The 25,602-nt window shown below is 39.6% G+C and overlaps 1 protein-coding gene across 2 annotated transcripts; it reads right to left on the reverse strand.

Moving 5' to 3' along the window:
- Positions 1 to 1,131: 1,131 nt before the first annotated feature.
- On the reverse strand, positions 1,132 to 25,556 carry abca3b (ATP-binding cassette, sub-family A (ABC1), member 3b). Of its 2 annotated transcripts, XM_028041490.1 has the most exons (31): positions 25,256 to 25,556; positions 23,789 to 23,887; positions 22,063 to 22,309; positions 20,062 to 20,189; positions 17,671 to 17,836; positions 17,256 to 17,515; positions 17,042 to 17,158; positions 16,013 to 16,133; positions 14,549 to 14,722; positions 14,280 to 14,461; positions 12,461 to 12,607; positions 12,223 to 12,352; positions 11,973 to 12,127; positions 11,532 to 11,687; positions 11,232 to 11,442; positions 10,377 to 10,527; positions 9,822 to 9,920; positions 8,309 to 8,507; positions 7,920 to 8,226; positions 7,233 to 7,506; positions 6,925 to 7,129; positions 6,582 to 6,801; positions 5,796 to 5,954; positions 5,538 to 5,710; positions 5,042 to 5,176; positions 4,757 to 4,951; positions 4,482 to 4,669; positions 4,235 to 4,405; positions 3,728 to 3,924; positions 3,568 to 3,641; positions 2,668 to 2,799 (listed from the first exon to the last, which is right to left on the reverse strand). In XM_028041490.1, exons 2-31 carry the CDS (start codon positions 23,840 to 23,842, stop codon positions 2,668 to 2,670), a joined length of 5,127 nt encoding a protein of 1,708 aa, XP_027897291.1. In that variant the 5' UTR covers positions 23,843 to 23,887; positions 25,256 to 25,556. The 2 variants fall into 2 exon arrangements, with proteins under 2 accessions (XP_027897292.1, XP_027897291.1); XM_028041491.1 differs by lacking the exon at positions 25,256 to 25,556 and having other exon boundaries at positions 1,132 to 2,799; positions 23,789 to 23,842.
- Positions 25,557 to 25,602: the final 46 nt, after the last annotated feature.

The following is a 25,602-nucleotide window of genomic DNA, read 5'->3' on the forward strand; positions in this document are numbered from 1 at the left end:
GGGTTTGATTCCTGGCCTGGGGTCTTTCTGTGTGTGCTGTCTGTTTCTGTGTTGCCCTGCGACAGACTAGCGACCTGCCCAGGTTGTACCCTGCCTCTCACCCGGAACGTTAGCTGGAGATAGGCACCAGCACCCCTACTGACTCCTCTAAGGGACAAGGGTGTACAGAAAATGGATGGATGTGTTTTTTCTTTTACACATATGCTCTTCTGTAAATTCTTGAAAGGTTCCTTGTCCTCAATTGTTGACTTTGCAGGTATTGACGTAAAAGTGTTTGCATTTCCCCACCTTCCCTTTCACCTCCTGCCAGCTCATCCTCCCTCATGTATACACAACCTTTGTGCCACACAGGCCTCATATTTGAAACACCAAACAAGTTTCTTTTATTTTTCAGTTTTTTAATTCTATCGGGATTTCAGACTAAAACACTATGTGGGGTATTTTTCAACTGAGGGCCTTTTACCTTTGGAACAACCATTCTGAACGTCAAATATTCACTAGCATTATAAAATGTTTACCCAACATTGTGCAGTTCCAATATAGATGTATACATTTCTTTTTTATTTTGACATACACTGTATTAATAAAGATTTCTAAATTATATTCTGCTGTATTTGTTATTTTTAAACAATCATTACCAGTGTAACCAGTTTCACATCTGCATGCAACTAATACAAAATAGATTATGCAAGAACAGTTTCCAGTATTCTCGATAGAAAACCCATAATCACACTTAAAGGTTTGCTCCCATTTGCATGGAGAGCATTATTTTATTTAAAAAGGACAGTGATACATACAGATTTGACAGGTTCAGTTCCATGGTACAGTACAATACACACTTACAACGATGCAAATTCCATCCATCCATCCATCCATTTTCCGTGCACCCTTGTCCCTAATGGGGTCGGGAGGGTTGCTGGTGCCTATCTCCAGCTACGTTCCAGGCGGGAGGCGGGGTACACCCTGGACAGGTCGCCAGTCTGTCGCAGGGCAACACAAAGACATACAGGACAAACAACCATTCACACACAAACACACACCTAGGGAGAATTTAGATAGACCAATTAACCTAACAGTCATGTTTTTTTGGACTGTGGGAGGAAGCCGGAGTACCCGGAGAGAACCCACGCATGCAAATTCCCTTTTTTAAAATATGACACCGTAATTTCAGCAGGAGTCGATCTTTAAAAGTTTGCCGTGCGTACATTTCAAGTGTTCATGCTGTAACTCTTTCAAAGTCATTCGCTTAATGGGAAAGAATTGTGCAAAAAAATACAAAAGAAAAAAAGTCATAAAAGTGAAAATTAAAAGATAACGTATTATCTTGCTTATGTTAGACGGCATGGGGGAAGCGTACATTCATCACACTGCTGAAGTGATTCGCTCGAATATGAGGAGATGAGCAGATAATCTTATTTGTCCCGGTTTGTATCACAGAGATTACAGGAAACCAGGAGACTTGGTTTACCTAAGTCGGAAATGTTACTATTTAATAAATGTAGCTCTGAGTATTTCTAGATAATATATGGGGAATATAATAATGTTGACAAGTTTTGATCTAGGGTGTAATATATCATGAATGGCAGAAGAAAAAGTTAGTAAAATACAGTGATGATTATTATCTCTCAGAGAAAAAGCTTTGGTTTACTTAGAAGAAGTATTCCTAATTCCTAACTAATTTTGTCATATTTTAAATTAGGTTTGTTGTTTTTTTAGGATAGAAGTTAGTTAAGGAATAACAATAATAACAGGGCAGATTTATTATTTGCCCTGTTATTATTCAAATTAAGATTTTCACTGCATCACTTGCATAAGTGCAATTTAATTACCTGTAAGAGCATGTAAGCTAAACTGTAATGGTTAACATTGCTGCTGCTGCATGTTGCTGCAGAAACTGTGATTCCCATTAACTGAAAGAGGAGGAGTACAGTCTATAATAAGAAATAATTAAATTTAACTTAAGGATTATTCTTCATTACCTGCTGCTCTCCTCCCGCTGAACTTCATGCTTTTGCTCATTTAGATTTCCCGCATGCATTACACTGAAAACAGTCTTGATTTGAGTACGAGTACCATAGATGTGTCACATTATGTACATCTGGCAACATTAAGAGACTCTTCGGTGTCTGGAGTCCTTCTGTTCAGGACGACATAAAAAGAATTAGTTTGTTGGATAAGGCTCGAAGGTGCACAGCAGCTTCACAATCATCAGTGGTTCACTCTCCTGTGATGACAATCAGCACAAAATCACGGGAACAGAAGTCATAAAAGTCATAAATAAGAAAAACAAAGTTTGTACAAATATTAAACGCACACAAACACACATACACACATTAACCCTCTCACACACAGTTCGTAGTGGTTGAGGGTTGACATTGCGTTTGACACGATTAAAAAAGGTGCAGATCTAGGAGTTTGTCACTTGGTATAATCAACACCCCACAAGCTACGATAAGAGTCAGTGTTCCCAGCTTCAGACGGCAACAACAAACAGTGTGACTGAGCAATTAAAGTCTCATGAAGCAGAAGAGATGCTCAAGTTTCAGACTGGACCGTTGACTTTGTTAGTGTTGATGTTCAAGTCAGAAATGGAGATGGGAGTCAAACAATGTTTTTGCTTCCACCAGGTTTTAGGTTGACTATGGACGGATTCCTGGCTCCTTCCACCTACTTCCTGTCTGTTTGTGTGCAGTGTTGGAACTGAGCAAAGCTGAGGAATACTTGCTCCAGAGATATCTGGCTCACACAGTAGTCTTCAATGCGGTACTTCTCTTTGGCTGCCTCCAACGTGCCAAACACCTGAACAGCGGAGAAAGAAGGTGACGAGGGGAGACAAAAGAGATGAAGCATGTCTTTGTGATGAGGTAATGTCATTTTAACCACTTAAAAACTGTATTTATTTCAAATATAAATGTTATTATATTGTATTTATAATATAAATATACTTTTTAAAAATTTCTTATGCACATTTATTATATTTGTTATGTTGACATATTATGTCATGTCATGTCATGCATGAAATCTAAATGAGTAAAAGCATACAGTTTGTGTCTATCCTGAAGCATATAAGCATTGGTGCTGGTTGGCAACAAAACTGACAAAGAAATATTACAAAATTTTGTATTTGCCACAAAAGACTTAATTTTAACAAGAAAATATAAGTCCAAAATATTCAGAGAAAATAGTCCAATGTTTTAATTATATTGATTGCTTTTCTATTTCAATGTTTTCTCTTCTTTTTTCGCCACGTTTCTGTCATGTTATTTTCTAAAATGTATTGTTTTTGATCAATCAGTTCTGTAAAGGTTCTTTGTTATGTGAATGTTTGGTTTGTTCCTTTATTAGGAAAAAAAAGTAAGTTTTCACATCAAACATTTTGTAGAACTTAATTTAGTTTCTAGAATCATTACTTAACTCGCTTTGTTCTCCTTATATCTACCTAAGTTACTAGTTAGTTATTCCTTCTCCACTAGAGGGAGCTCTAGCACAGCCCATTTAGAGAGGCAGTTACTTTCTGTGACATACAGCTGAACTAGCAGCCGTTCGATATGAACATAGCGACTGTACCTGTGCCCAGGTTAGTGCTTTATCTGTCAGATGGTAGTGAACCATTCCCTGGTGCTCATCTTTGAGTTGACTTCCTGTTTGTGAGAGAAAGTCCAAAGTGACATTTGGTTTGCTTGCACAGTTTTGGTCTCAACTCCACTTTTATCCTGACGCCTCTGACCTGGGAAGGTGCTTTCGATGAAGTCTTTAAAAAGCTGCAGGTCGCCGTCCTCCAGATCATCCTCCTTGTGGACTTTAGCCAGCAGCGTGTAGCCACTGCCAAACTTGCTCTTCAGGTGTTGGGGACTCCCGAGGCACTTGAACTGACCGTTCACCATCACTGCCAGCCTGGTGCAGAGGGCCTCACACTCCTCCATGCTGATGTGAGAACACATCCATTTACATTGACCAAAATGTAATTGGTCAATACATATTTTTATTATTTATATTAGTATGTGTTATTATCTTTGTAAACGTAAAAATTAATCTACTCTCTTTCGTTTCTTTACACAGTTTGTTCCAAAGATTTGTTCCATTAACGGAGATACAACAATCCGTTTGTTTAGTTCTGACTTTGTTGTTTTGGTTTTTTTGTCTCTTACCTTCTCAAATGATAAATTCTATCTCTTTTAATAATTCTCTTTTGCTCATTTTTACCAAACAAGTAAAGAATTAATAAAGAGTTCACCTATGGGAGGTGATTATTATGGCCTTCCCAGACTCCCGGGTGCGAGTGACGGCGTCCCACAGCAGTCTCCGAGCGACAGGGTCCATCCCTGTGGAAGGCTCATCCAGGAAGATGACCGGAGGCCCACCAATCAGAGCCATACCTGCACTCAGCTTCCTCTTATTACCGCCGCTGCATGAGTTCAGATATCTCAGTTAACACTGTATGTACTAACTGTTTCATCTGTACAGGACAGAGCTCCACTCACCTGTAGCTGCGGGTCACTTTATCAGCATGAGGCTCCAGCAGCAGCGACCTCAGGACATTCTCCACACATCCAGCTACATACTTCTCTGGGATTCCTCTGAGTCTGGCGTACATGCTCAGTGTCTCTCTTCCTGTCATGTGATCCAGCACGGCATCAAACTGAGGACAGTAACCAATGCGCTGCTGCACCTGCGACAGCAGAATAAACATTTGTGTCAGATTTCAGCACCATCTAATCCGTCCTTCACTGAAATAGTGTCCCTTTCTCTGACTCACCTTCTTAATGTCCCTCAGGATGCTGTAGCCGTCTATGTAGGCGTCTCCGGATGTGACGCTCTCGTCACCAGTCAGCATCTTAAACGTCGTGGTCTTTCCTGCTCCGTTGAAACCCAGGAGGCCGAAACACTCACCCTTCCCCACCGCGAGAGACAGCCTGTCCACAGCCAAGAGGTTCTCCCCGCTGCTGTAAACCTGAGCAGGACAGAGCGACGTGATTACCTGCCACATTTTTACATCTCGACGCAGCACGCATATTTACACTGAGGCAACTGTGCAACTCACCTTACTGAGCTCATGCAGTATGAGAGGGCTGCCGACCATAGACTCCACCACTGGCTGGCACTCCAGGACCCGCTTCCTCTCTTCAGCCACATCCCGATCCTCTGGAAGGAACGCCGCATCATCCAAGAGAGTCACCTGAGGTCCAAGCAAATATGTTAGATCAAAATATGACAGTATTTTATCCTACTTAAATATAAATTTTACATCACATTTTCTTACATTTAATACCAATAATAGTTAGAAAAATAATTTTAAAAAAACCCACAAAATTCCATTAAAAAATGCATAACATGTTTAATAATCTTAACTTGAAGGTGTTGAATTACTTTTCAGCTTAAGCTACTTTTTTTAACTCACACTATGGATTAAAACATACAGACACGTCATCCTTTCTTTTCCTTGTGATTCACAAATGGAAGAAGAAAATATTCACTGCAGTTTGTGCAGTTTCTAAATAAAGAGGACGGTCAAGCTGAAGTATTTTTGTTGCCTCCACCTGTTTGCGTTTTCTGCCCAGAGAGGCTAAGAGCCTGCAGACGGTGCGGACACACTGCAGCTCGATGACAAACAGCAGAGCGTTGAAGACGACGCCCTGCACCATGAGGGACACCAGGAAGCGACCTACACCAGGCTCTGACATGGAGAAGTAGTTTGGCTGGTATGTGATATCTGCAAAAACATAGCAACACTCAGTCAAATTCATGATTTTCATAATCTTTTTTATTAACTTCAGCTCTGTTGAAGTAGAACTTACTTAAGACTTTGCAAATGACTTCGCTGATTTCACTGGAGGTGCAAAACTTTATGAATTCATAGTTCTGGTAGAACTGGCTGAATGACATGCCCAGGCAGTAGTTAGGGAAGATCAGGAACACCTTATCCAATAAGTGTGACAGGTGCACCAGGTTTAACTCTGCAAGAAATAAGGAAGAACGACTATAAACAGTAATGATGGACACTTAATTGGCCTTTGCATGATTGTCATTGATTTTAACTATTTACCCAAAGATAATCTCAAGGATTTTTCACAAACACCTTCCCTCATACAGTTGAAATCACACCTGCAGTTTCTTACCTTTCCAGAACAAGAAGCTTCACACATCCCACTTTAACTAACCAAGCGCCAACTCTGTGAACATTAGCCCTCAATGCCTTCCCACACAATAATAAAGATCATTGTATTTGGCAACAGAGACAAGAAGAGGCAAATTAATTTGTGCAGTTTTACTAAAGGGTACTTATTTCCTGAAGTATTTATGCCTTTTAAACTGTTTATTTTGTCTTAATAAAACCACTAATTTCAGTTTATCTTATTGGGAGTTTAAGTGATGCATCAACACAAAACAGGTGGAAAGAAAATGCTTTACAAAATTCAGTAATAGATTTTGTGTATTTCTGAAAAAACAACAACTTTTTTGTCAGTTATTGCTGGTTTATGTTCACTTTATATTTAATGATAGTTATTTTCACACAAAAATGCAATCATTCAGGGTTCAGTCAAAAACAGCCTGCTTTTTTTACTTTTGTGTCCATTTCTCACCTGGGATGGTCATGATGGTAACGGTCAGAAACGTGGCCGTGCCGGAGATCATATTGAAGATAGTCAGGCGTGTGTAGGCGGTGGCAGCAGTGGAGAAGAAGAAGCTGAGCAGATACATCAGAGGCACGATGGCCCAGCCGTACAGGAGGAGTATCAGGAGAACATCGATGAGGTGGTGATCCGCCACAAAAGCCTCAACTCCAAACGCTTGGAATACAACCTGGAACGAAACACGAAAACACACAAAATCTCTTCTTATGGTAGCCAAAACAATCCAAACCACAGCCAGATACTTATTCTCAGAGTATTTCTTCTGTGAACAGAGGTTGGATTTCCCACTGACCAGCATGAGCAGGCATGGCAGCAGGAAGTTGACCAGGTCCCACAGCAGGGCAGAGAACCAGAAGTTGGACAGGTAGACGCCGCTGACCTGCTGGACGTGCTTCGACTTGATAGCAGACTCAGTTACAAGCAGAAGGGCAAAAGTGCTAGACAGTGAGGCCATGCCGTACATCAGGTTGATGGCAATGGCAAACCCGGTCTTACTACTACAGAGGACAGAAATAACAAAAAGCAAATGTTACAAATGTTACTCATTAATTTTTCATGCTTCTGCTTCTTTTAATCAGGGACATCCTGTCCTGTACTCACTCTGTGAGCTGGCTCCTCGCAGTCTCAGACAGGTTTCTGGGCATGGGGTAATTGCCTGTCAGGATTGACGCGTTGGGCCCAGCTAGGAGTTTGAACAGAGCATTGTCCACCATCATGAGGGCCGTGGCAGGTGTGTGGTAGCCCTGGTTGTTGAAGTAGGCTGTTGCTTCTGAATAGTGGCTACTCCTGCCAAGGAAGGCAGCGCCCACCACACAGCGCTCGTTAAAGATCCCGCCTTCTGCTTTTGCATTGGTCAGGACGTAATTAGTGAAATCTAAATAGTCAAAAAGAAAGAAAGCAGATTGTGATTTGACATCTTCATGCAATTTGGTTTTAAATTGTTAATTCCTATATACATTTACACAGTATTAAGTCATTTTTAAGTACACCTTGACTTGTCTGGTTGATGATCTTTGTTCTGACATTTTACACCTACCTGACCATATTTGCAGCAATTTCTAAAGTTTTGGAATCCACAAGTCTCTGTACTTCATGTACCTTACAGATTATGTGCTGACTGTTGCTGCTTTGAGTCACATAGAGTGTTTGAGATTCTTGTGTGACACTTTTTGGTGGGTTGATCCAATTTTAAGAAAGAATCCCTTACCCCCCCATTCAAAAGAACTTTTTGTAACAATGTTAGCTAGATACCAAGAGTTAGTCATTTTCTTTCTTTCAGTGTCTCACCTGTGATGTTTCTCAGCTCACCCAGTTGGGCCGGGAGTTGGGATGTATACATTTCTGCTAAAGAAGAAGAAAGCGAACCCGCGCCTGGCTGCAGGGCCACAGGGACCCTGGTGGGACCGTAGTGGCTGAGGGCCAGCCTCAGCAGGGGGGCGTCCTGGTGGTTAGGGAGGGTGCGCGCCACCACTAAGGCCACAACAGTGAAGATCAAAGGGACCAAGAACTGAGCCACCATCACCTTCCAGTTCCTCCAGCTGTATAGTGCCCTCTTCAGAAACATGGCATAAAACTGCTGCAGGTGGAGTCTGACCTGTTGACGCAAACCCGGCAGAACTCAAACAGAGCTGTGGATGTTATACCCTGAATATAACATGTAACTTCTGCAGTCTTACCCCTGTGTTCAGTTTAATGTTTGACCCATCATCAGAGATGAGTGTTCCACTGTCTGTGAAATCAGTGACATCTGTCAGCCCACTGATGCTGCTGGCGTCGTCGGTGGTCCAGTCATGGGAGCGTCTCTCATGTTGGTACTGAAGGGCTGGCAGCTGGATCGCCTGAATGTCCAAACTAGAATCCACCAGCTTTCCAACTCTGCAGACATAAATTGACCACAGACTTTGTCTTTTGTTTTTTTTTTACCGCCAGGATTTAAATTTAGCTTTCATAAGAAAAAATAAAAAAACACAGTAGAAAAGTTGTTTTCTTTAACCTATGGATAAATAAATTGCTACTTTTTAAAGACCAGTGCAGTGGTCAGACTTCCTGCAAACAAAATTTTCGGACTTCAAACAGAATTCCCAGTGAAAATGAGATTTTGACTTTAAAAAGTTAAACATTCTTGCTCTCTCTTGAAGCAAGAATGTGCTTGCTGCAAGCACATTCTTGAAGAAAACACAATGCAGCTTTCACAATGCATTGTGAAAGTTTTGAGGGTTTTTCTCTCAATAAACCGGTAGGAAACAGAGTGCTGCACAATCTCTATGAAAGAGCATCCTTTACTGACCCCATACTGTTTGAATGCAAGGAATCCAGAGAAATATGCTTGAAATGCTTTTGTAGGTAGTCTGGTCAAGGAGCAGAACAATTAGTCAGCCCCACGGGAGACTTGCAACTAGAAACTGTCCATGTCGGATGTGGCCAAGACATATCCACAGCACTTAGCAGTGAATAAATATCACTGTCACCAGCACGATGGTCAGGTCAGTTAGAGACGTTCACATCAATGTTTCACAGAAAAAGTAAGGAATGACAGATAATCAATATATTTTGATTTAAAAGCATGAAAACAAAATCTTTGTTCCCACTGTGCAAAGTTTTAATCTTTTCTCAGAACACTTCAGGTTTTCAGGAAATTAGAAATCAATAAACCCTTTCAGGTCTTGTTTTGTCCCACTTGTTTGTTCAGATACCCAGAAGTAGGGGAATATTATTATCACTTACTGTTTTTGTTTAGTTTATAGCATTCTACTCACTGCAAAGTGACAACAAAGGGTAAAAAAGCACTTGGATGCATTTTTAAAACTAAATATGAAGTCTTTTATTAAGGTTTTCAAATAAAAGCTAGTCTCGGTACATATCTGATGTTTTCGGTATGAACAGAATCTCAGCAGGACTTGTAAATAATGAGGCTTTGGAAGCAGCGAAGTTATCATTAAACATCCAGTATCAGCAGCAAGCAGAGCTAAGTCCACAGCAGAGGAAGCGACTGCGCGCAAGTTGCCACAGATACAGAATCAAACCCATGAGTAAGCAGAAAGACGTGATAAATGAGCAGCAGGAACTGGAGTTATATGAACAAAGGAGGAAGGTAAACATCAGCTCCAGCTTAGTTTGAATCTGAAGACAAACATTGCTCCTACAAAAAAAAGGTGTGGTTGAGAAAATAAGGAAGATCCTGTGTCCTACCTGAGGAAAACTTCTTCCATGGTGGTCACTGAGGCTCCATAGCTTGCAATTCCCAGTTCCTCTTTGTTCATTTCCAGCTCAGCAAACAGCAGCTCAAACCTGCATAAACAAACAAAAGAGATGTGCTACACTGTACATCACCTTCTGACTTTCAACTGTCAATGGGAACAGGGGTCAAGGTATAGCAAGGTCGAAAAAGTGATAGCCTAAAACCACTTAAATTTCCACAATAATGTTCTTGTTAAATAATATACTCTTCTACTGTTTGACCCAATGTACAAAAATGTATGTAAAAAGAGACAAAAATAAAAAAGTAATGATGTTCATTTTAGATGTAATGAGAAACAAATCTGAGCTAACTGCTAACACACCAAGTGACTCCAGATTTAATTGTGAGTCATTTGCTGACTCACAAAATGTACTCCTCATAAATCAGTTCAGAATAATTACAACTTAGTCACTGATTTGGGGTTTTGTGAATCTAATACCTGGAAGGCCGCCCACACTGTGATTACAAGAGCTTTAGCATGAATGATCTGGGGCAGCATAACTTACCTGCTGGTGCTTTCTTTAGGCAGGATGTAAGAGAGCTCGGCTCCGGCGCTGCTCTCCATTGTAGCATTGGGAACGTACATATGGACAAGGCGAGTGATCTCTGATACATTACAAAGTGAATCTTTGACAATCACCATGTGGTAGCCAGCACCTGGCGAACAAACGCAAACATACATGTTATTTTTATAATAATTTTTCCTTTACTAAGCAATGCAAAATTGGAAATGTTAAGATATTATATTGGCAAAGCCACTAGGTCATTGATCCAGATCCTTAAAATCCATGTAAGAAGTGCAATGTACTTTTGTCAATGCAGTATATGTATAAGTTGTTTAAATAACTTTTTTTATTTGGCTTTGATTTGCATTTTTTCTGTTCACGATTCTTGTCTTTTTCTTTTTTTTCCACAATCGTATTTAACTCTCTTGTGGTTTTAGCGAAACGCTCAGGAGGAGAGCGGCAGATGTCACAGTCAGACAGTGCAGAAGCCAGGGGTGGCAGGTGCCCCATCAGACAGTCAGTTCCCAAAATCCCACAAAACAAAAAAAATTCATGCGGAGGCAGAGTGACTGTACCAGATCGTGCATAGGGTAAAAAGCTTGTGGGGTCCGATTGACCCCATCTCTTAAGCCCACAGGAGGGTTAAGCAAAGCAGCTGAAGCCTTTACAACTGCTACCTAATCATTGCATTTTAGTTTCCCTAGAGGTCAGGAAAGGTGAAATTAAGTCTCAATATATAAAGTGAACAGAAGAGAGAGACTGAACTTGTTTTTAATATTAAAAGAACAAAATGTACACCCTGTAAAAATCTCTTCAGGCAAAGGCCTGCTGCAGCGCCCTCCACCTTTTTCTTACCGTATTTGTTCTTCAGGAATAGTGGCGATCCGCAGCACTGCAGCTCGCCTCCTGCCATGATGGCAATCCGGTCACCAAGCAGGTCGGCCTCATCCATGAAGTGAGTGGTGAGCAGGATGGTGCGACCTCGTTTCTCTCCCTGGAGAAGGTCCCAGGTGGCCCGTCGTGCTGATGGATCCATCCCCGACGTGGGCTCATCCAACATGACGACCTGGAGGTAGGAGCAGAGGAGGTATTCACTGACGGAGGGGGACATTAAGTAAATGAATGACCATAAAAGGCATTTGTAAAGTTCCTGACCTTGGAGTCCCCAATGAGGGCGATTCCGATGGAAAGCTTCCTCTTCATGCCGCCAGAGAGGGTCTTGGAGCGAGAATGCCGCTTGTCCTCCAGGTTCAAAATGCAGATGATACGATCCACCTCGTCTGAAATTTGCTCCTTGGAGAAGCCTTTTAGCTGTATAAAATAAACATTTACATAACAAACAATAATCCATTTCTATTTACTAGCTTCATATTTTTATATTTAAGTCAACGGGCAACAAATAAGTTTTGACCTTCAGTCTAAGAGGTCATTTTAAGCTCCTTTACACCTTAAACTTGCATCTAATTAGAAAGCAGTTCTTGAAAACAGTGGCACCACTGGATAAAGTGTTTCATGTTTACCTTTTGCTGTGAGGAAAAATCATAAGATCAGTTTACAGTTATAAGTAACTTTGCATGTTGCTATATCGTTCAATACCTGTGCATAGAAGAGCAGATGCTCTCGCACTGTGAGGTTGTCAAACAAAACGTCATGCTGAGGACAGAGGCCCAGACTGCGTCGGATCAAAGCCATGTCCTGACAGATGTCGTAACCATTTATGTAGGCCCGACCGCTGCTGGGAGGAAACAGACCTGCAATGTGAAGGAAACAGAACAGATCCCAGTTAGGTGACTCATTTGATGTGCATGGTCAGTGTTTGCTTCCGGTCATGTTTGTGACTGGTGACCTGTAAGCATGGACAGTGTGGTGGTCTTCCCAGCACCGTTGTGTCCCAGCACCACTGTGATCTGCCCCTCGAACATGTTCAGCGTCAGCTCTCGCACCGCCTGCCGTGTCTTGTTCCCTACTTTGAACTCCTGGCAGAGGGAGATACCCAGAACCAGTGCAACCATTACCATAACGTGTGCACACCTGGGACCCAGAGCCTTTAATACCCAAGAGATAGTCGGTCTTCAGCCTCTTACCTTAGTGAGGTGTTTAATCTTTATTCCAGATACTACTCCAGCTGGCTCCTCCTCTATAAACTCTCCCTTCATAGCTTTTTCTGCATCCTCATCTTCCTCTTTCTCGTTTACCATAGCCATGCGAGGGCTGCTGCACCAGTATGAAGGCTGCGGTTCAGAAGATTAAAACAAAATACGCAAGAACTGTTATCAATGCTTTTGAAAACATTACATTTTCACTTACAAATAATAGGGATTAGACAGAGGAAACAAAGGAGCACAGCTGAGCTGCAGGATTGATGTTTATGTGCACGAGAAGAGAATGTTTCTTCCTAAGAGTCAGAATAAAAGCTCATTTTTTGCCCACCATCCTCACACACACAATGGATGCTGACAGACGTGCGTCAGCGTCTAAACCACACCCTACTGGCAGTCCCTTGAATTCCTGACCAGCTGGGAAACGAATTACCAGGAATTTATTTTTGTGTAAAAACACATGTGTTTGTGTAAAGAAACGTCACTTTGGGATCACACAAAGTTGTTGTAAAGATAAACAGTGTTTGTGTTGGCTGGTAAGGACTTCCTGTTATTCTAACCAGCTGAACCTGAAGGTCTCATTCTGGCTGACATGCTTGAGCCTCCCATTTTAAGTCTCTTCCAATCTCTCCGTATCAAAACCAGTCTCACTGAAAGCAGATGTCTCTCTTGGGCTCTTACACACCCCCACTTACTGGTGTTTGGAAGAAGAAAAATGCATTAAACAGACCAAAATGACAACCGCCGTTCTGTATAAAGTCTTTATCAACTACACCTGTCAAGGAGTGCCTGACTCTAAAATGAAGAAAAAAAAACCCTCCCCGTAGCGAGGCTGCAAACAGATCCATGTATTCTTATCTTATGTGTTTCTATGTGTGCATGGATGCTCACCTATTAACAGTAACATTGGCGTCATATCAGTTGTTGCCTTGCGAAAATTTTTTATGTTAACTATTAATGACATGCACTGAAGCCACACCAAATAATAGTCTGTCCAAGCACATGCCTGCATGAAAACTGTTGCAGTGCAGGGCCTGTTCCTTTCTATCTTGAAGCTACAACTAGCATTAATAACGTAATATTGTCAGAAGGGAAATCTGTAAACTCTGCTGCTACTTCATGTTTATTTTAGTGGGTGAAGTAACTATATCTATCAGCCACTGAAACATTATCCACATACCTCTACCTCAGTCTTTTTTGCTTCTTTATATTTTGTGTTATGTTCGACTCAACAGTGTGCATTTGGAATGTAGATATTTACAACAGTTTGATTTTGGAGGAGTTGCTGTAAATGTGAAGAAGGGATGCACATTTTTTAATTATCTTAAATTTCTGCTACATTTTAAAAAATGTTGATGTTACTGACAGTGTTAGCTTGAGTCCTGGAGAGATGAGTCTAAAAATTGGCCCAGGTGATACTTTAATGGTGCAAACTACAATTAGAAAATATTTCTGCTCATTAGCCTGTCTATTTTATATTCTAAAAACCCTTTGATTATTTCTGATTTACATTTAAAGGTAACAGTAGTAAACATACCGGTTCCTAAATTGGATAAAGCACATGCAGTTTAGTGTACGGTATTTAAATAAAAGAAAATTGCATAGAGTCCAAGTTTACAAAAGCTGTGCTGAAGAAGCGTTAGGGATTTTTATCAACCATCAAGTTCACATTTTCAGGCCTTCTTTTTCAGTTTGAAACACCAATTAAAACCATAATTGACAAAATACTAAAATATCAATTTGCACTCTTATCCCTAAGCCCCAGAAGTTTCTTTTGCATTTGGTGTTTTGATGACTGGCGTACCAGTAGAAAGAAGTAAGATGGAAGAGGCACTCCGTACTCTCCGGGAAACACAGCCTCCATGTACCAGGCCACCAGGCCGTAAAGCACCGAGTCAAAGAGCAGCAAGCACAGAACCTGGGCCATGGAGAAGTCATCGTCCACTGTCACAGAGTCAAACAGGTTTGACCACTGGATTCCAGTACCTGAGGAGCAAAGAATTGATAATAAATACTTGAAATAACAAAGAAAACTGTAGCATTTCAGGGGTTGAGTTTGATCACAAACCTCACCTTTGCCTTCAAACATTCCTATAAGTTGAGCTCCCATGGCCATGGCCACGTTGGAGATAAGGCAGGCCGACACTTTTTGAGCGTGGCTCAGTAAGTCATAGCGAGGCCACAAGAACAAATAAGGCAGGTAACTGAGGAAGTAGATGAAGCCGCCCGCTGCTGCCGCCACGTTGGCTAAAAAGCATTAGAGAAAATGTTGAAAATTCATCTTAAAAATGGGAGCAATCTTGCAAAAGAAACATTACAGATATATTCTGCTGGCTGATACAATTCAATAACATAAATGAAAGCAAATAGCTGACAGGCAAAGGATTTTGTGAGCTCTTCAAAAAGCCATTTCCTTGTTTGGCAACGTGAATCTTCCCGGAGGTTCAGATAAAACATTAAGGGAGGAAAAATGGGAAAGGAAGCAAAACTGACAGACTAGGAGCTGCTTCTGCTTACAACTCCAATGAGCACAACATGAACCCATCAAAGACCACTTGTAGCAGTCAATGTGACATTCTGAGCTCAACTGGAACATCCATTGGTCAAATGCCATTATCTCCTCCTAAAATTAAGTTTTATAAGAGTAGCAACAGTTGCCATTATTTAAATGAGTCAGCTTATCAACAATGCAAAGGTCAGGAATGGTAGACTGAAGTGATAGCTGAAAACAAGAGTAATAGAGGTAATGCAGGTCAAGATTACCAAGTGAATTTTCTGACACAGATAAGAAAAATGAGTCACAGGTGAAAAAGTGCAGTGAGGTCACATTTTGAAACAACATATCAATGCACCGATGTCAGTCTTAAAAGAGTAAATAATTGATCTCAAGCTTTCCAAGACCTTCCTTCTGTAAACATTTCCAAGTGATGTACTCAAGATACTTTTCATGTAATGAATAACAACTTGTGTGTGACTGTTGTAGCAAAATGGAGCAAAAATTGGTCTGAAACCGCCGCAATTTTAGCTGCATTGTTGGAGAAAAGTTAAACGAAATGGATTCTGGTTTGATGGATGGACTTTGAGTGAAAGAGCAAAGAAAGCAGAAAAGGGAAGTGAAAAAGGAGAGGCTTACGCAGCTTGTTTTATCTTTGAGGTTATCAATGAGATGCTGAGATTTAAAATGACCACTAAAGCCTCCTGTTATGCATGTTTTCTAAGATTTACTGTAAGCAGAACATTTGTGATCTAGAAAAAACCACTTAAGTTACATTAAATTACCTTTAAACATTAAAGGTAATTTGATCACTAAATTACCTTTAACCATTAAAAGGTACATATGATTTGTGCATATAAAGATTGTACATATTTCTGTTAAGTCATTGTTTGAACTAAGGGGGAGAATCTGATAAACTGCAAACTGTTGTACAACTTGTACTTTTTGGGGGGAAAAAAAATCATTTGACCACACGTGCAGCACAAAAAAACCCAGTGAAAAGGAGACTTAATTACCCACTACAAACAGACAAAGCCACCCACCTCGTGAGAAGAAGGCACTGATCATGAAGCTGTAGTTGATGGTGGCCACAGTGAAGACCAGCAGGAAGACAAAGACCAGGGTGGGGTCACTGTTGTTCAGCACTGCACCGTTAGGACTCACCTAAATCAATAACATGGACTGTCAAGGAGGCATCCGGCCTAATGCATAATTTAAACAGTGATGAAAGGGATTTTCAAATAATATGCTTACGAAAAAGAGACAGAAAATTTCTGGACAGAAAACCCAAGAAAAAATGTCACCAAGTGCAATTTTCTGCTCACAATGAACTTTAAAATTTCACAATAACACTACAGATGTAGCACCATCCCACAGAAGTGTGTGGAGGTGTCCATTGCATGGGTTTTTTTGGTGCTTTCAAAATGCCACTACTGTGAAAATGTTGGCAGGCAATGTTTTATTTATCTGGCTAACAGAACGTGTTGCTTAATCGTTCTTTTATCTGATTGACAGCTGTCTGTTTTCTATCAGCTCACTTAAATACCTCTGCTGCTAAAATTCACTTTCAAACAAGCATTTGCAATTTAACCAGCCTTCAATAACAGCACTCAGGAGATGTAGTAAGGTCAAAAAAAATCTATCAGCTTCCATAACACATATTTAATCTTTTTGAGAAAAAAAAACAACGTATAAGTAATATTATCTTAAACAACACAAGTTTCCAACAGAATAAATATTAAAATCAACAAATGTAGACTTTAATTAATCTATGAATAATCTGATTAAGATGGAGAAGTAAAAAGATATTTGATATTTTTTTTGCATTTTGGTAAATCTGTCTTCTTTATTCCTTCTGTTTCTCCAAGCGATTAGATGTTTCTAAATGATTCACTGAGAGCACAACCTTTGTAGTCATTTTTGCTGAACCACCACTTAAAAGCACTGAGCTTTAAGTTAGATTTACATTGTTTCATTGGATCCATACATGCGGTAAGTAAACACAACAGTAACCATAAAGTCATGTTATTTTTACATCAGAATAAAGGGGATTGTTTTGGTCACAAACTCACCCGGATACAGAGGAGCAGAGTAACAAAAAACACTGAAATGGAGAGGAAAAGGAAGAACATCAGGAACCATGCACTCCAGTGCAGCCAGTTACTGAGGCCCATCATCCTCATGTACTCCTGAAATGGACAAGATAAACAAGGCAAAGGTAATGTATATGTTTTACGGCTGAATTAATCATTTAAGCTACTTTCCTACAGGGGCACGTAACAATACCTTGAGCTTCCGTTCCTTCTCCTGCACCACAGCTCGCACTATGTTGAGGGACGTGTAAGTGAAGCTGAGCACTAAGAGAAGAGGCAGCTGGTTCTGAATGGCCAAGATGAAGACATCATAGATAAAACTAGGGTAAGGAAAGCGTGACAGAACCACCCTGGTCTGTTTCAGCAGACGGTCTGCTCCAGTACTGTTGTGGGATCGCATGATGGCTTTGTCCACTGCGTGCTGGACTGCCAGAAAGCCCTCACGGTAATAACCTTGGTATGAAAAAATGCATTTTAACAACGCACAGTTAGTAATGTAAATCTGCCATCATTGATCTGGGTTGAAGAAATTATTCACTGAAATCTACAGAATTTGGCAATAACATATGAGGATTTTAAGATATTTATGCACAAAAATTCGTTGTCACCTGGTGTCCCACCATCCTTGTCATGCTGCTCCCTTGGCCCTGGCAGCTGGAAAAGGGGAAAGAGGCTGAGAGTATGCCAGTCCAGGTCACTGTTTGGGCTCAGTTCGGACTTCTCCCTAGGTGGGGCGTTGCGTGGGGTGAAGGTGAAGCGCAGGTGGTAGCTCACCTGTAAGTCAAGAGAGTGAAAATTAAATAAAAACACCAAAATCATAATCAACTTTAGAGCAAAGCTTAATGCTTAGCCTCTCTGGCAGAGTCTAAAGCTCCTTTAAAGGTTTTGTTAACTGAAGGTGTCACAATCTTCTGTTCAAATAGTTATATTAAAGAATCCAGAATATGGTTACGTGTAACCTTCAATATGCCTTCAGGACAAAGACATGTTTTATGTCCCAGAGGTGAAATGGTTTTGATGAGAAATGTGCATCTCAGTCACAGAACAAAAGAAAAAGATCTTGTAAAGATGCTGGTTTATCCGCATAAATAAAAGTCCTGCATCAACATCATAGAGGAACGAGCTAAATAGTCTAAAATGAACCACAGAACGCCAGATTAAAGTTTGCAAATGCACTCAGTAACTTCATGTTTTGTAACATGATGAAACTAATCTGTGGCTAAGGGGAAATTTTTCCAAGCCTGAGAGCACCAGCTGTGTATGCTGTGGGGGTGTTTTGGTGCAGAATGGATTGGTGCACTTCCTAAAACAGATGACATCATGAGGAAAGAACATCATATTGTTTCCTTCTTAAAATAATGGCCCAAGTTATTTATTGCCAGAAGAAGATTTGGGTTAAAAAAAAAAACAACACTTTTGGCAAAAGGTGACTTAGGTCATTACTTTAGGAAGGTGATGAGATGGAAATCTTAAAGAAACATCTCAAGAGATTATGTAGAATATTAAAGCTTGGGTGCTAGTGAGTCAATGACTCAGAAGATACTGCCAAATTAGCAACAAAGTGGCTTAAGGATGAAAAAGTCAATGTTTTGGAGTGGCATTCGCAAAGCCTAGATTTCAGTGCTGTATGAGATTAGTAGGCTTAGTTGAAAAGGTGTATAAGCCTGGAGACCGGACACATTAACACTATTTCTGTCAGGAACAATGGGCCATAATACCAGAAAATGTTTGTGAGAAGATTGCAGAAGGAAATCCAAAACCTTTTACTCAAGTCATAAAGTTAAAAAAAAAACATTCTAACAGATACTATGGATATAAATGTACCATACCAACTTTATTTATGAAGCACTTTCTACACCAACAGGACCAAAGTGCTATACACAATCATAAAATACAATGCGATTATAAAATAGAAAAGACTGAAATATAAAATACATACAGACACAATAAAACAAATAAAACAAATGTAAAATTCTGAATTTGAAGAAATTATTTTTAAATATCTACAATATCTTGGATATTTTTCCTGCTACTTAGTAAATAATAATTAGAAATAATTCTGGTAATTTTAACTGATGTAAAAAAAAAAGTTTAGTCTGATTCAATGTCAGTAAGAAAAAAATGGTTGTTTGCTTTTTTACACAGTGTATTTAAAAATCTGGTTTCAACTGTAAATAAAGAGCGACTAATTTCAATAAAAATAGAAAACTGTGAAGCTTCAGTAATACGACAATAGATTTGTAGATAAATCTACAAATCTAAATATACCTATGTATAGCTGCGATACTTTTTGTGGTGATTAGCCAGTTCAGCAACTTGAGGCTTGTCGCATTTGACTATTTATATCTTATGAGAAATGTAACCACATATATTAGGAACTACACTGAAATATTATCCACTGTCAAGTTTTATCTAATTCTTCTTCAATGTATTACTTTGTTGCTTTGATAAATGAGCCTCTGAACGCACTACTTTGTAAACAAAAGAAAAAATGCTTGAAAGGAATGAATGCTTGTATGTGAACAGTTTACTGTTTGACATTAGACTTTTATGCAATTGTTGTCTCAGATTTTATGACTGTGACTGCAGGTGAACTGAAGTGAAAACAGTAAAGGTGTAAAATGTAATGAGACAGGGTATACAGTGGTGATGTTGGTGATTTACTCTAGTCGAGGTTCATTTCCTTTCACTGCGGTAAGCATCAGTGTTTCCTTTACAGCACAGAGCTCTGCTCTTCTAGTTTTTCTGGCTGCGCAAGAATAAATGTTTTATCTCAACTGTTAAACTCTCCAGACTCAATGAAATTAGACTGGATTCTTCCTTCTATCCAAGCTGTCAACTCTGAACCAGTAAATCAACAACATTTTAAGGAAGTGGACCAGAGGGGCTAAACCAGCAATGCTGGTTTTTCTCCTTACATAGAGATCAGCTTCAGGATTGTTGACCGAGTATTCAAATGCACATAGCATGGGTGTGACAGAGAATGCGATGCCTTTTACCTGCAGGGGTAGGGGCTCATCGTCATGAGCGAAGGAGTGCTCAAAGATGACAGCGGCCAATATCTGGTGCGACTGAGGGTCGGTTCGAACGTGCTTCTCAAACTGCTCCTCCGTCTCAAAGCCACGCACTGCGACCAAGACAAACACAAAAAGTGGTACTTCTCTCTCATGTTCAACTGTGCCCATGTCTGCCTCTTGGTTTCTATGTTTAACTCTCACGAGCAGGGAAATAGCCAAGATCTGGCTGCCATCCTGAATACTGTGACTTCCCCAAACAGACATCAACAATAGATAATTATTTTTAGTTTCCCCCACAGTGTTTATTAAATCCATTTTTTTTCCCGAACTTGTCATTTTCTATTCTTCTATCAAACAAATACAAAGATATTGTGAGTACTGCATAAACTGTAAGTATTGTATCAGTGCCAGGGTTAAATCTGGGTTAGCCTCATAAAACAAACATTGCGTAAAAGACAATCTGAGGGAATGGAAGGGAATGCAAGCAGCTGCCAAACCAAAAGCTTAAACAATAATCACATAGGTTGCTGGCAATTTCAGTACAGCTTAATGAGAGATTATTGTGCCTTATTTGCTAGTGGGCAAACATAAAAGAAGCAAATGTAACTGTATAATTAGAAAAGAAAATTAGAGTCATATTTTCAGCACCTTGCAATACTATTTTTACCCCTTGAGTTTTTTCAAATTTTCTCTTTGAAACCACAAGTTTCAATGCACTTTGAGTATTTTATGTGAATAGAGCACATTTGTAAAGTGGAAAGAAAAGCATGCATTTCTTTCCACTAAAAACCTGAGAGTTCTGCTGCCCTTTCTTAATACATTCAATTTGTACTTTTTGCAACAATTACCAATTCTCTACCAGCTGTGCGTATGCAGAGATTGAAATATTTTACAATTCTTTGCAAAGTGGCCAGAACTCAGTTGAACTGCATTTAGAATCAAGTCTTGCCACAGTTTATTAGTAGAATTTAGATTTGAACTTTGACTGGGTCATTCTAGTACATGAATATGGTTTGAAAAGCCAATTTACTGTAACTCTGCCAGTATTTGTAGGGTTATCACCGCATGGGAAAGTGAACCCACAACTCAGTCTAAAGCCTTTTGCAACCTCCAACAGGTTTTTTTTCCAGTATTGCCCTGTGTAATGCAGTGAGTCTCTGCAGATCAACATGGACTTTGGCTGCTTCTCTGATTAATGTCCTCGTTGTCCAAGCCCTATAAATTTCAGTGGTTTACTGATGTAAAACCATATATCCTTTTCCCTGCTATCAGCGTTTACAAAAACTAGATTATTTAGTATTGTGCAGATCACCTACAGCAGTAGTTAAATATGAACCTACTGTTAAAAAAACATTCTATTTTAAGCATGCAGTCCAAGTTTTAACTTCAGAGATCACATGCATGCGACAATAATAAAATGTAATTCAGTTCATTCCCCTCCAACTTCCCCTCTGTATTTTTCGTCTGTTTGAATTATTCATTAATTCAAACAGAATTAATGACATGTGAGATCCAGTGTGGGATCTCACATGTCTGACCTGTCTGACCACAGGAAAACTTGTGAATGCTAGTGCATTCACCCATCTTTGCTTTACACAGCAGCCACTGTGTGTATGTCTATCTGTCTGTCAAAATGAATCCAAATGTGTCATAATGTTTGCAGAGCTGTCAGGTGTCCTGAGTGTTTGTTTGGAAGACTAGTCATGCAGAAAAGGTATGTACGCGTATGGAGAAACCAAAGAGACGTTATGCCTGTGTCTTGAGGGAGCAGACAGACATGCTATATTGTCCATGCTGCCTTTCTTTCCCTGTCTACAAGGAAAGGACTAGGGTATGGCATGTTTTCTCTCCTGAGAGCTGTTTCCAGAGGAACCAGTATTCCCAGCTCCGTCCTGATCCACAAACATTGAGAAGCCTGTGGTATTTGTCTTACCAGTTACAACGGTGGCCCCATGCCCGTTACCCTATCTGATGATTACCCACCTGAGTGCAGGGACAGGCTGCCTCGGACGTCCTCCGCCACCTGACGCACCACGCTGGAGTTACTGGGCACGTAGCCCAGCTGCAGGTCTCGTGAAATACGGCTGGGTAAAATGTTGACAGGAAAGCTCTCATAGATTGTGGCATTTGGGTAATCCTGAAAAGGCACCTTCTGACGCAGCACAATAAGGATGCCAGAGAAAAGCAGCGGCAAGAGGATCTCCACCAGTGTCACCAGAATCTGACGTTTCTGGAGAGGAGAAATCGGAGATTTGTTTTCCATAGCAGTCAGTCAAGTTGAAATATAGATTAAAACAAAAATACGTGAAAATACATAAAGTGTCTTGCTAAGGTGTGCATATCTTTCAGGTTCAGCAGGAACATAGAACCAGAATGCAAGTTTCAGAATGCAGAATGCAAAATTCTTCAAATCCTTGGTTTGTTGCATAAAAACAAACTTTAAAATACATTAAAATCTGTTTTTGTGACATTTGGAAAAGTTAAAACAAGAAACACAAATACAAAAAAGTCAAATGTAGTTTTATGGCACTTTCAAAAAGTCAAAATTATTTTAAAGTGCGTTAGATTTGTTTATCAGATTATTACTTCTATTCAGGAAAAAAATGCTTGACTTCATTGACCAGTAGTTAAAGCATAAAGTGAGATGAACAGTTTCAGGACATTGGATGTTTATTATCAAATCCAAGTCTGTGTCATAACTGAATATGACATCAGCATTAGATCAGGTTTACGCAGAATCAATAAAAAATTGGACTTTACTTTGAAAGAAGGGAAGGGTGGATTTAAGCAACACAAAGTCTCTTCTGGAACCAATTAATTCTCTAAGGCCAAAAAATTACATCTATAATATTTTTGCAGCTTTGATATTCAGTCATTATCTCGGCATATAAACACGACATGGAATTCAGATAGACAAAAAAAACTCCCAAGCATTGAGGCTCACATTCCGTAAAGGAGAGTAAAAACATAAAACAGATTCTAAGCACTTCTGTTTAATGCTGAATATAAAAAAAAAAAATAGGCCAAAAAACTTTTCTAGATTAAATTTTATCTAATTTGCTTTCTGATGGAAATTCTTCAGGAACCACAATCTCACACAGACGTTTCCAGAGGGTTTAATATTTTGAAGCACGTATGATTCATAGCCAACAGGCCATTCCATTGCCCAATAATCTAACTTATTGTTGTCATTGTCTGATAATAATGTTCTGCTTCATGCAAGCAGCTACTATCAGTAATAGGCAAACAGAGCTGTGCCAGTATTCTCTGTGGGTGGGAAAAATTAAACATTGTTGAATAGAAGAATTACTTCCTATCATCTGTACACCGTCAGCCTTTGAATCTTATGATATGGTGTTCTGGGAAAACATCTGACTTGTTTAGTCTCATGATTTCTTTCACAATACCTCTAAAAACTTAAATGAAGGAAGACGAGACAGTTCATGAAAACTATATAAGGAAGAAGAAAGCATGTGACATAATGCAGCATAATATAGATATTTATTTTAAGGTGGCTGGAACATATCTGAAATTGTTAATGCAAAATGTTAGTCACTTTATTTTATTTATCGTGTCCAAAAGCCCATCACTTAAAAACTGTTATACAAGCTGCTCTTTGAGTTCAACCAAACTCAAAACCAGACAATATGCAGTTGTAAACCATGATGGGACCTAATAAGGACAGAAAAGGGTTGAATGTCCTACTCACTTGCTGAAGATAATTTTTCCACACCAGCAGTCCAAATTGTCTAGCGATAGCCATAGCTGAACAGACACAAGGCACCAACCAGGCAGCTTTCTGTAGGGGCTGAAAAAAAAGAAGACATTAACATTTTACAGGGGTTTTTACTTGTTTTTTAAAGGCACTAAACTATGCAAATTTTGAAATAATGCCTGCAAAGGACTCTGATCTCTCAGTTTCCATTTCAAAATAAATGAAGAAAACAAAACAAAAAAAGAGAAGTGAAATTGAGCAATCGACAGTGTTATAATTACCAAATTATCTTAGTCATCTCAAATAGCTACAAAAGTGTTTTTTTGTTGAACTGCTAAAAGAAAGGATAGAAAATCCCCGCCATGTAGTTAAGCCAGCAAACGCATGGAAAAAATGTTCTCTGGTCAGGTAAAACCAATTATTTATTCTTGACCCTATATCAAAATGCTATTTGTGGATATCCCTATTGTGAAACATGGTGATGGTTGAATGACACTGTGGAGATCCTGGAACGAAACATGTTAGAGGCTGCAAAACACCTGAGATTGGCGTGGAGGGTCATTTTCTTTCTACTTCATAGTTATGTGCTGCTTTATGCTGGTCAGCCATACAGTTAAAAATAAAAAATATTTACACCGATGGAAGCTTTAGATTTTAAATTGTCTTTATTGTGTTGATAACTATTTAGACATTTATCATAAGCTGTGAAAGAAATGTGGAAAATAAAGTTGTGATTGTAACGTGAAAAAAAACGATGGCTAAAAAAGTATTATTTTCCACAATTTCGTATTTTTAAAGTCAGTTTTTACAACATATATCAATACATTTATAAAGATTTTTAAAAAATGACCTATGCAAATGTAACTACGGAGATCCATTTGTCAGGCATAGTAAAAAAAAGAAAAAAAAAAGAAAAAAGAAGTGCTCGGGTTAAAATAACATTATTTTTCACAAATGGACAACCGTACAACTCATTTTTGCCTTATTTTGCCTATGCATAATCACGTAATTAAGTCTGAACGCGTAATAACGCTAACAATGGCAGCATTTGTCTGACTTTCGGACGATTCTATTATTATGATACTTCTGGGTTTATGTTACGTATTCGTTGCCTAATTCAGTTTAAAAGGTCATGTGCTATGTATCGACAAGACAACGATTTCTTTGTACATCTGTTTTAGTAAACAATAATGCCGTAAAAGACATGGACTCCTTCCTGAAAAATAGAAACTGTCTCTCTCTTCTCTGATTGGCTAGGGGCCGAATTCTCGCTCATCTGATTGGACAATACAGCTGCTTGTCAATTCCTAAGGGATCTCACGAATGCAAACGATGGAGCTAGGTAGAAACGTTGGACAAAAAGGGAAAAGGAAATATTGACGTTTTATATTTACATTTATCTGCAGGCTTGTAGATGGAATTGACCATTTAAAGTCTTATTATGCAAATATGAAAAGTTACCTTAAAATTAAACAGTTTCGGAATATAAACGGTGGTCTTTCGCTCTTTATCTCTCGCTCTCCTCCAGTCGAGGTGAAAACAATTTCCTCCTTATTTTCTCACTCGGGTCCGTAAAACATCACAGCGAGCCTCCCTGTCGATGTGCGGCTGCATCTGGAGGAGCTAAGCGCGTTGGCAGCGAAGCTCGGCCGGCTGTTTCCCTTCCAGTTTGCTGCCTGCCAGAGAGGCCGATGACATTGCACCAGCGGCTGGATAAAGTCTGTAAAATCATCCACAAAAAGCCAGCGACCGACAAACGTCAACAAAACACGGAACACGTGACCACAATTGGAGTGTCACGTGATTTC

This window comes from Xiphophorus couchianus, chromosome 16 (assembly GCF_001444195.1).
Source record: "Xiphophorus couchianus chromosome 16, X_couchianus-1.0, whole genome shotgun sequence".
NCBI classification, from domain to species: Eukaryota; Metazoa; Chordata; class Actinopteri; order Cyprinodontiformes; family Poeciliidae; genus Xiphophorus; species Xiphophorus couchianus.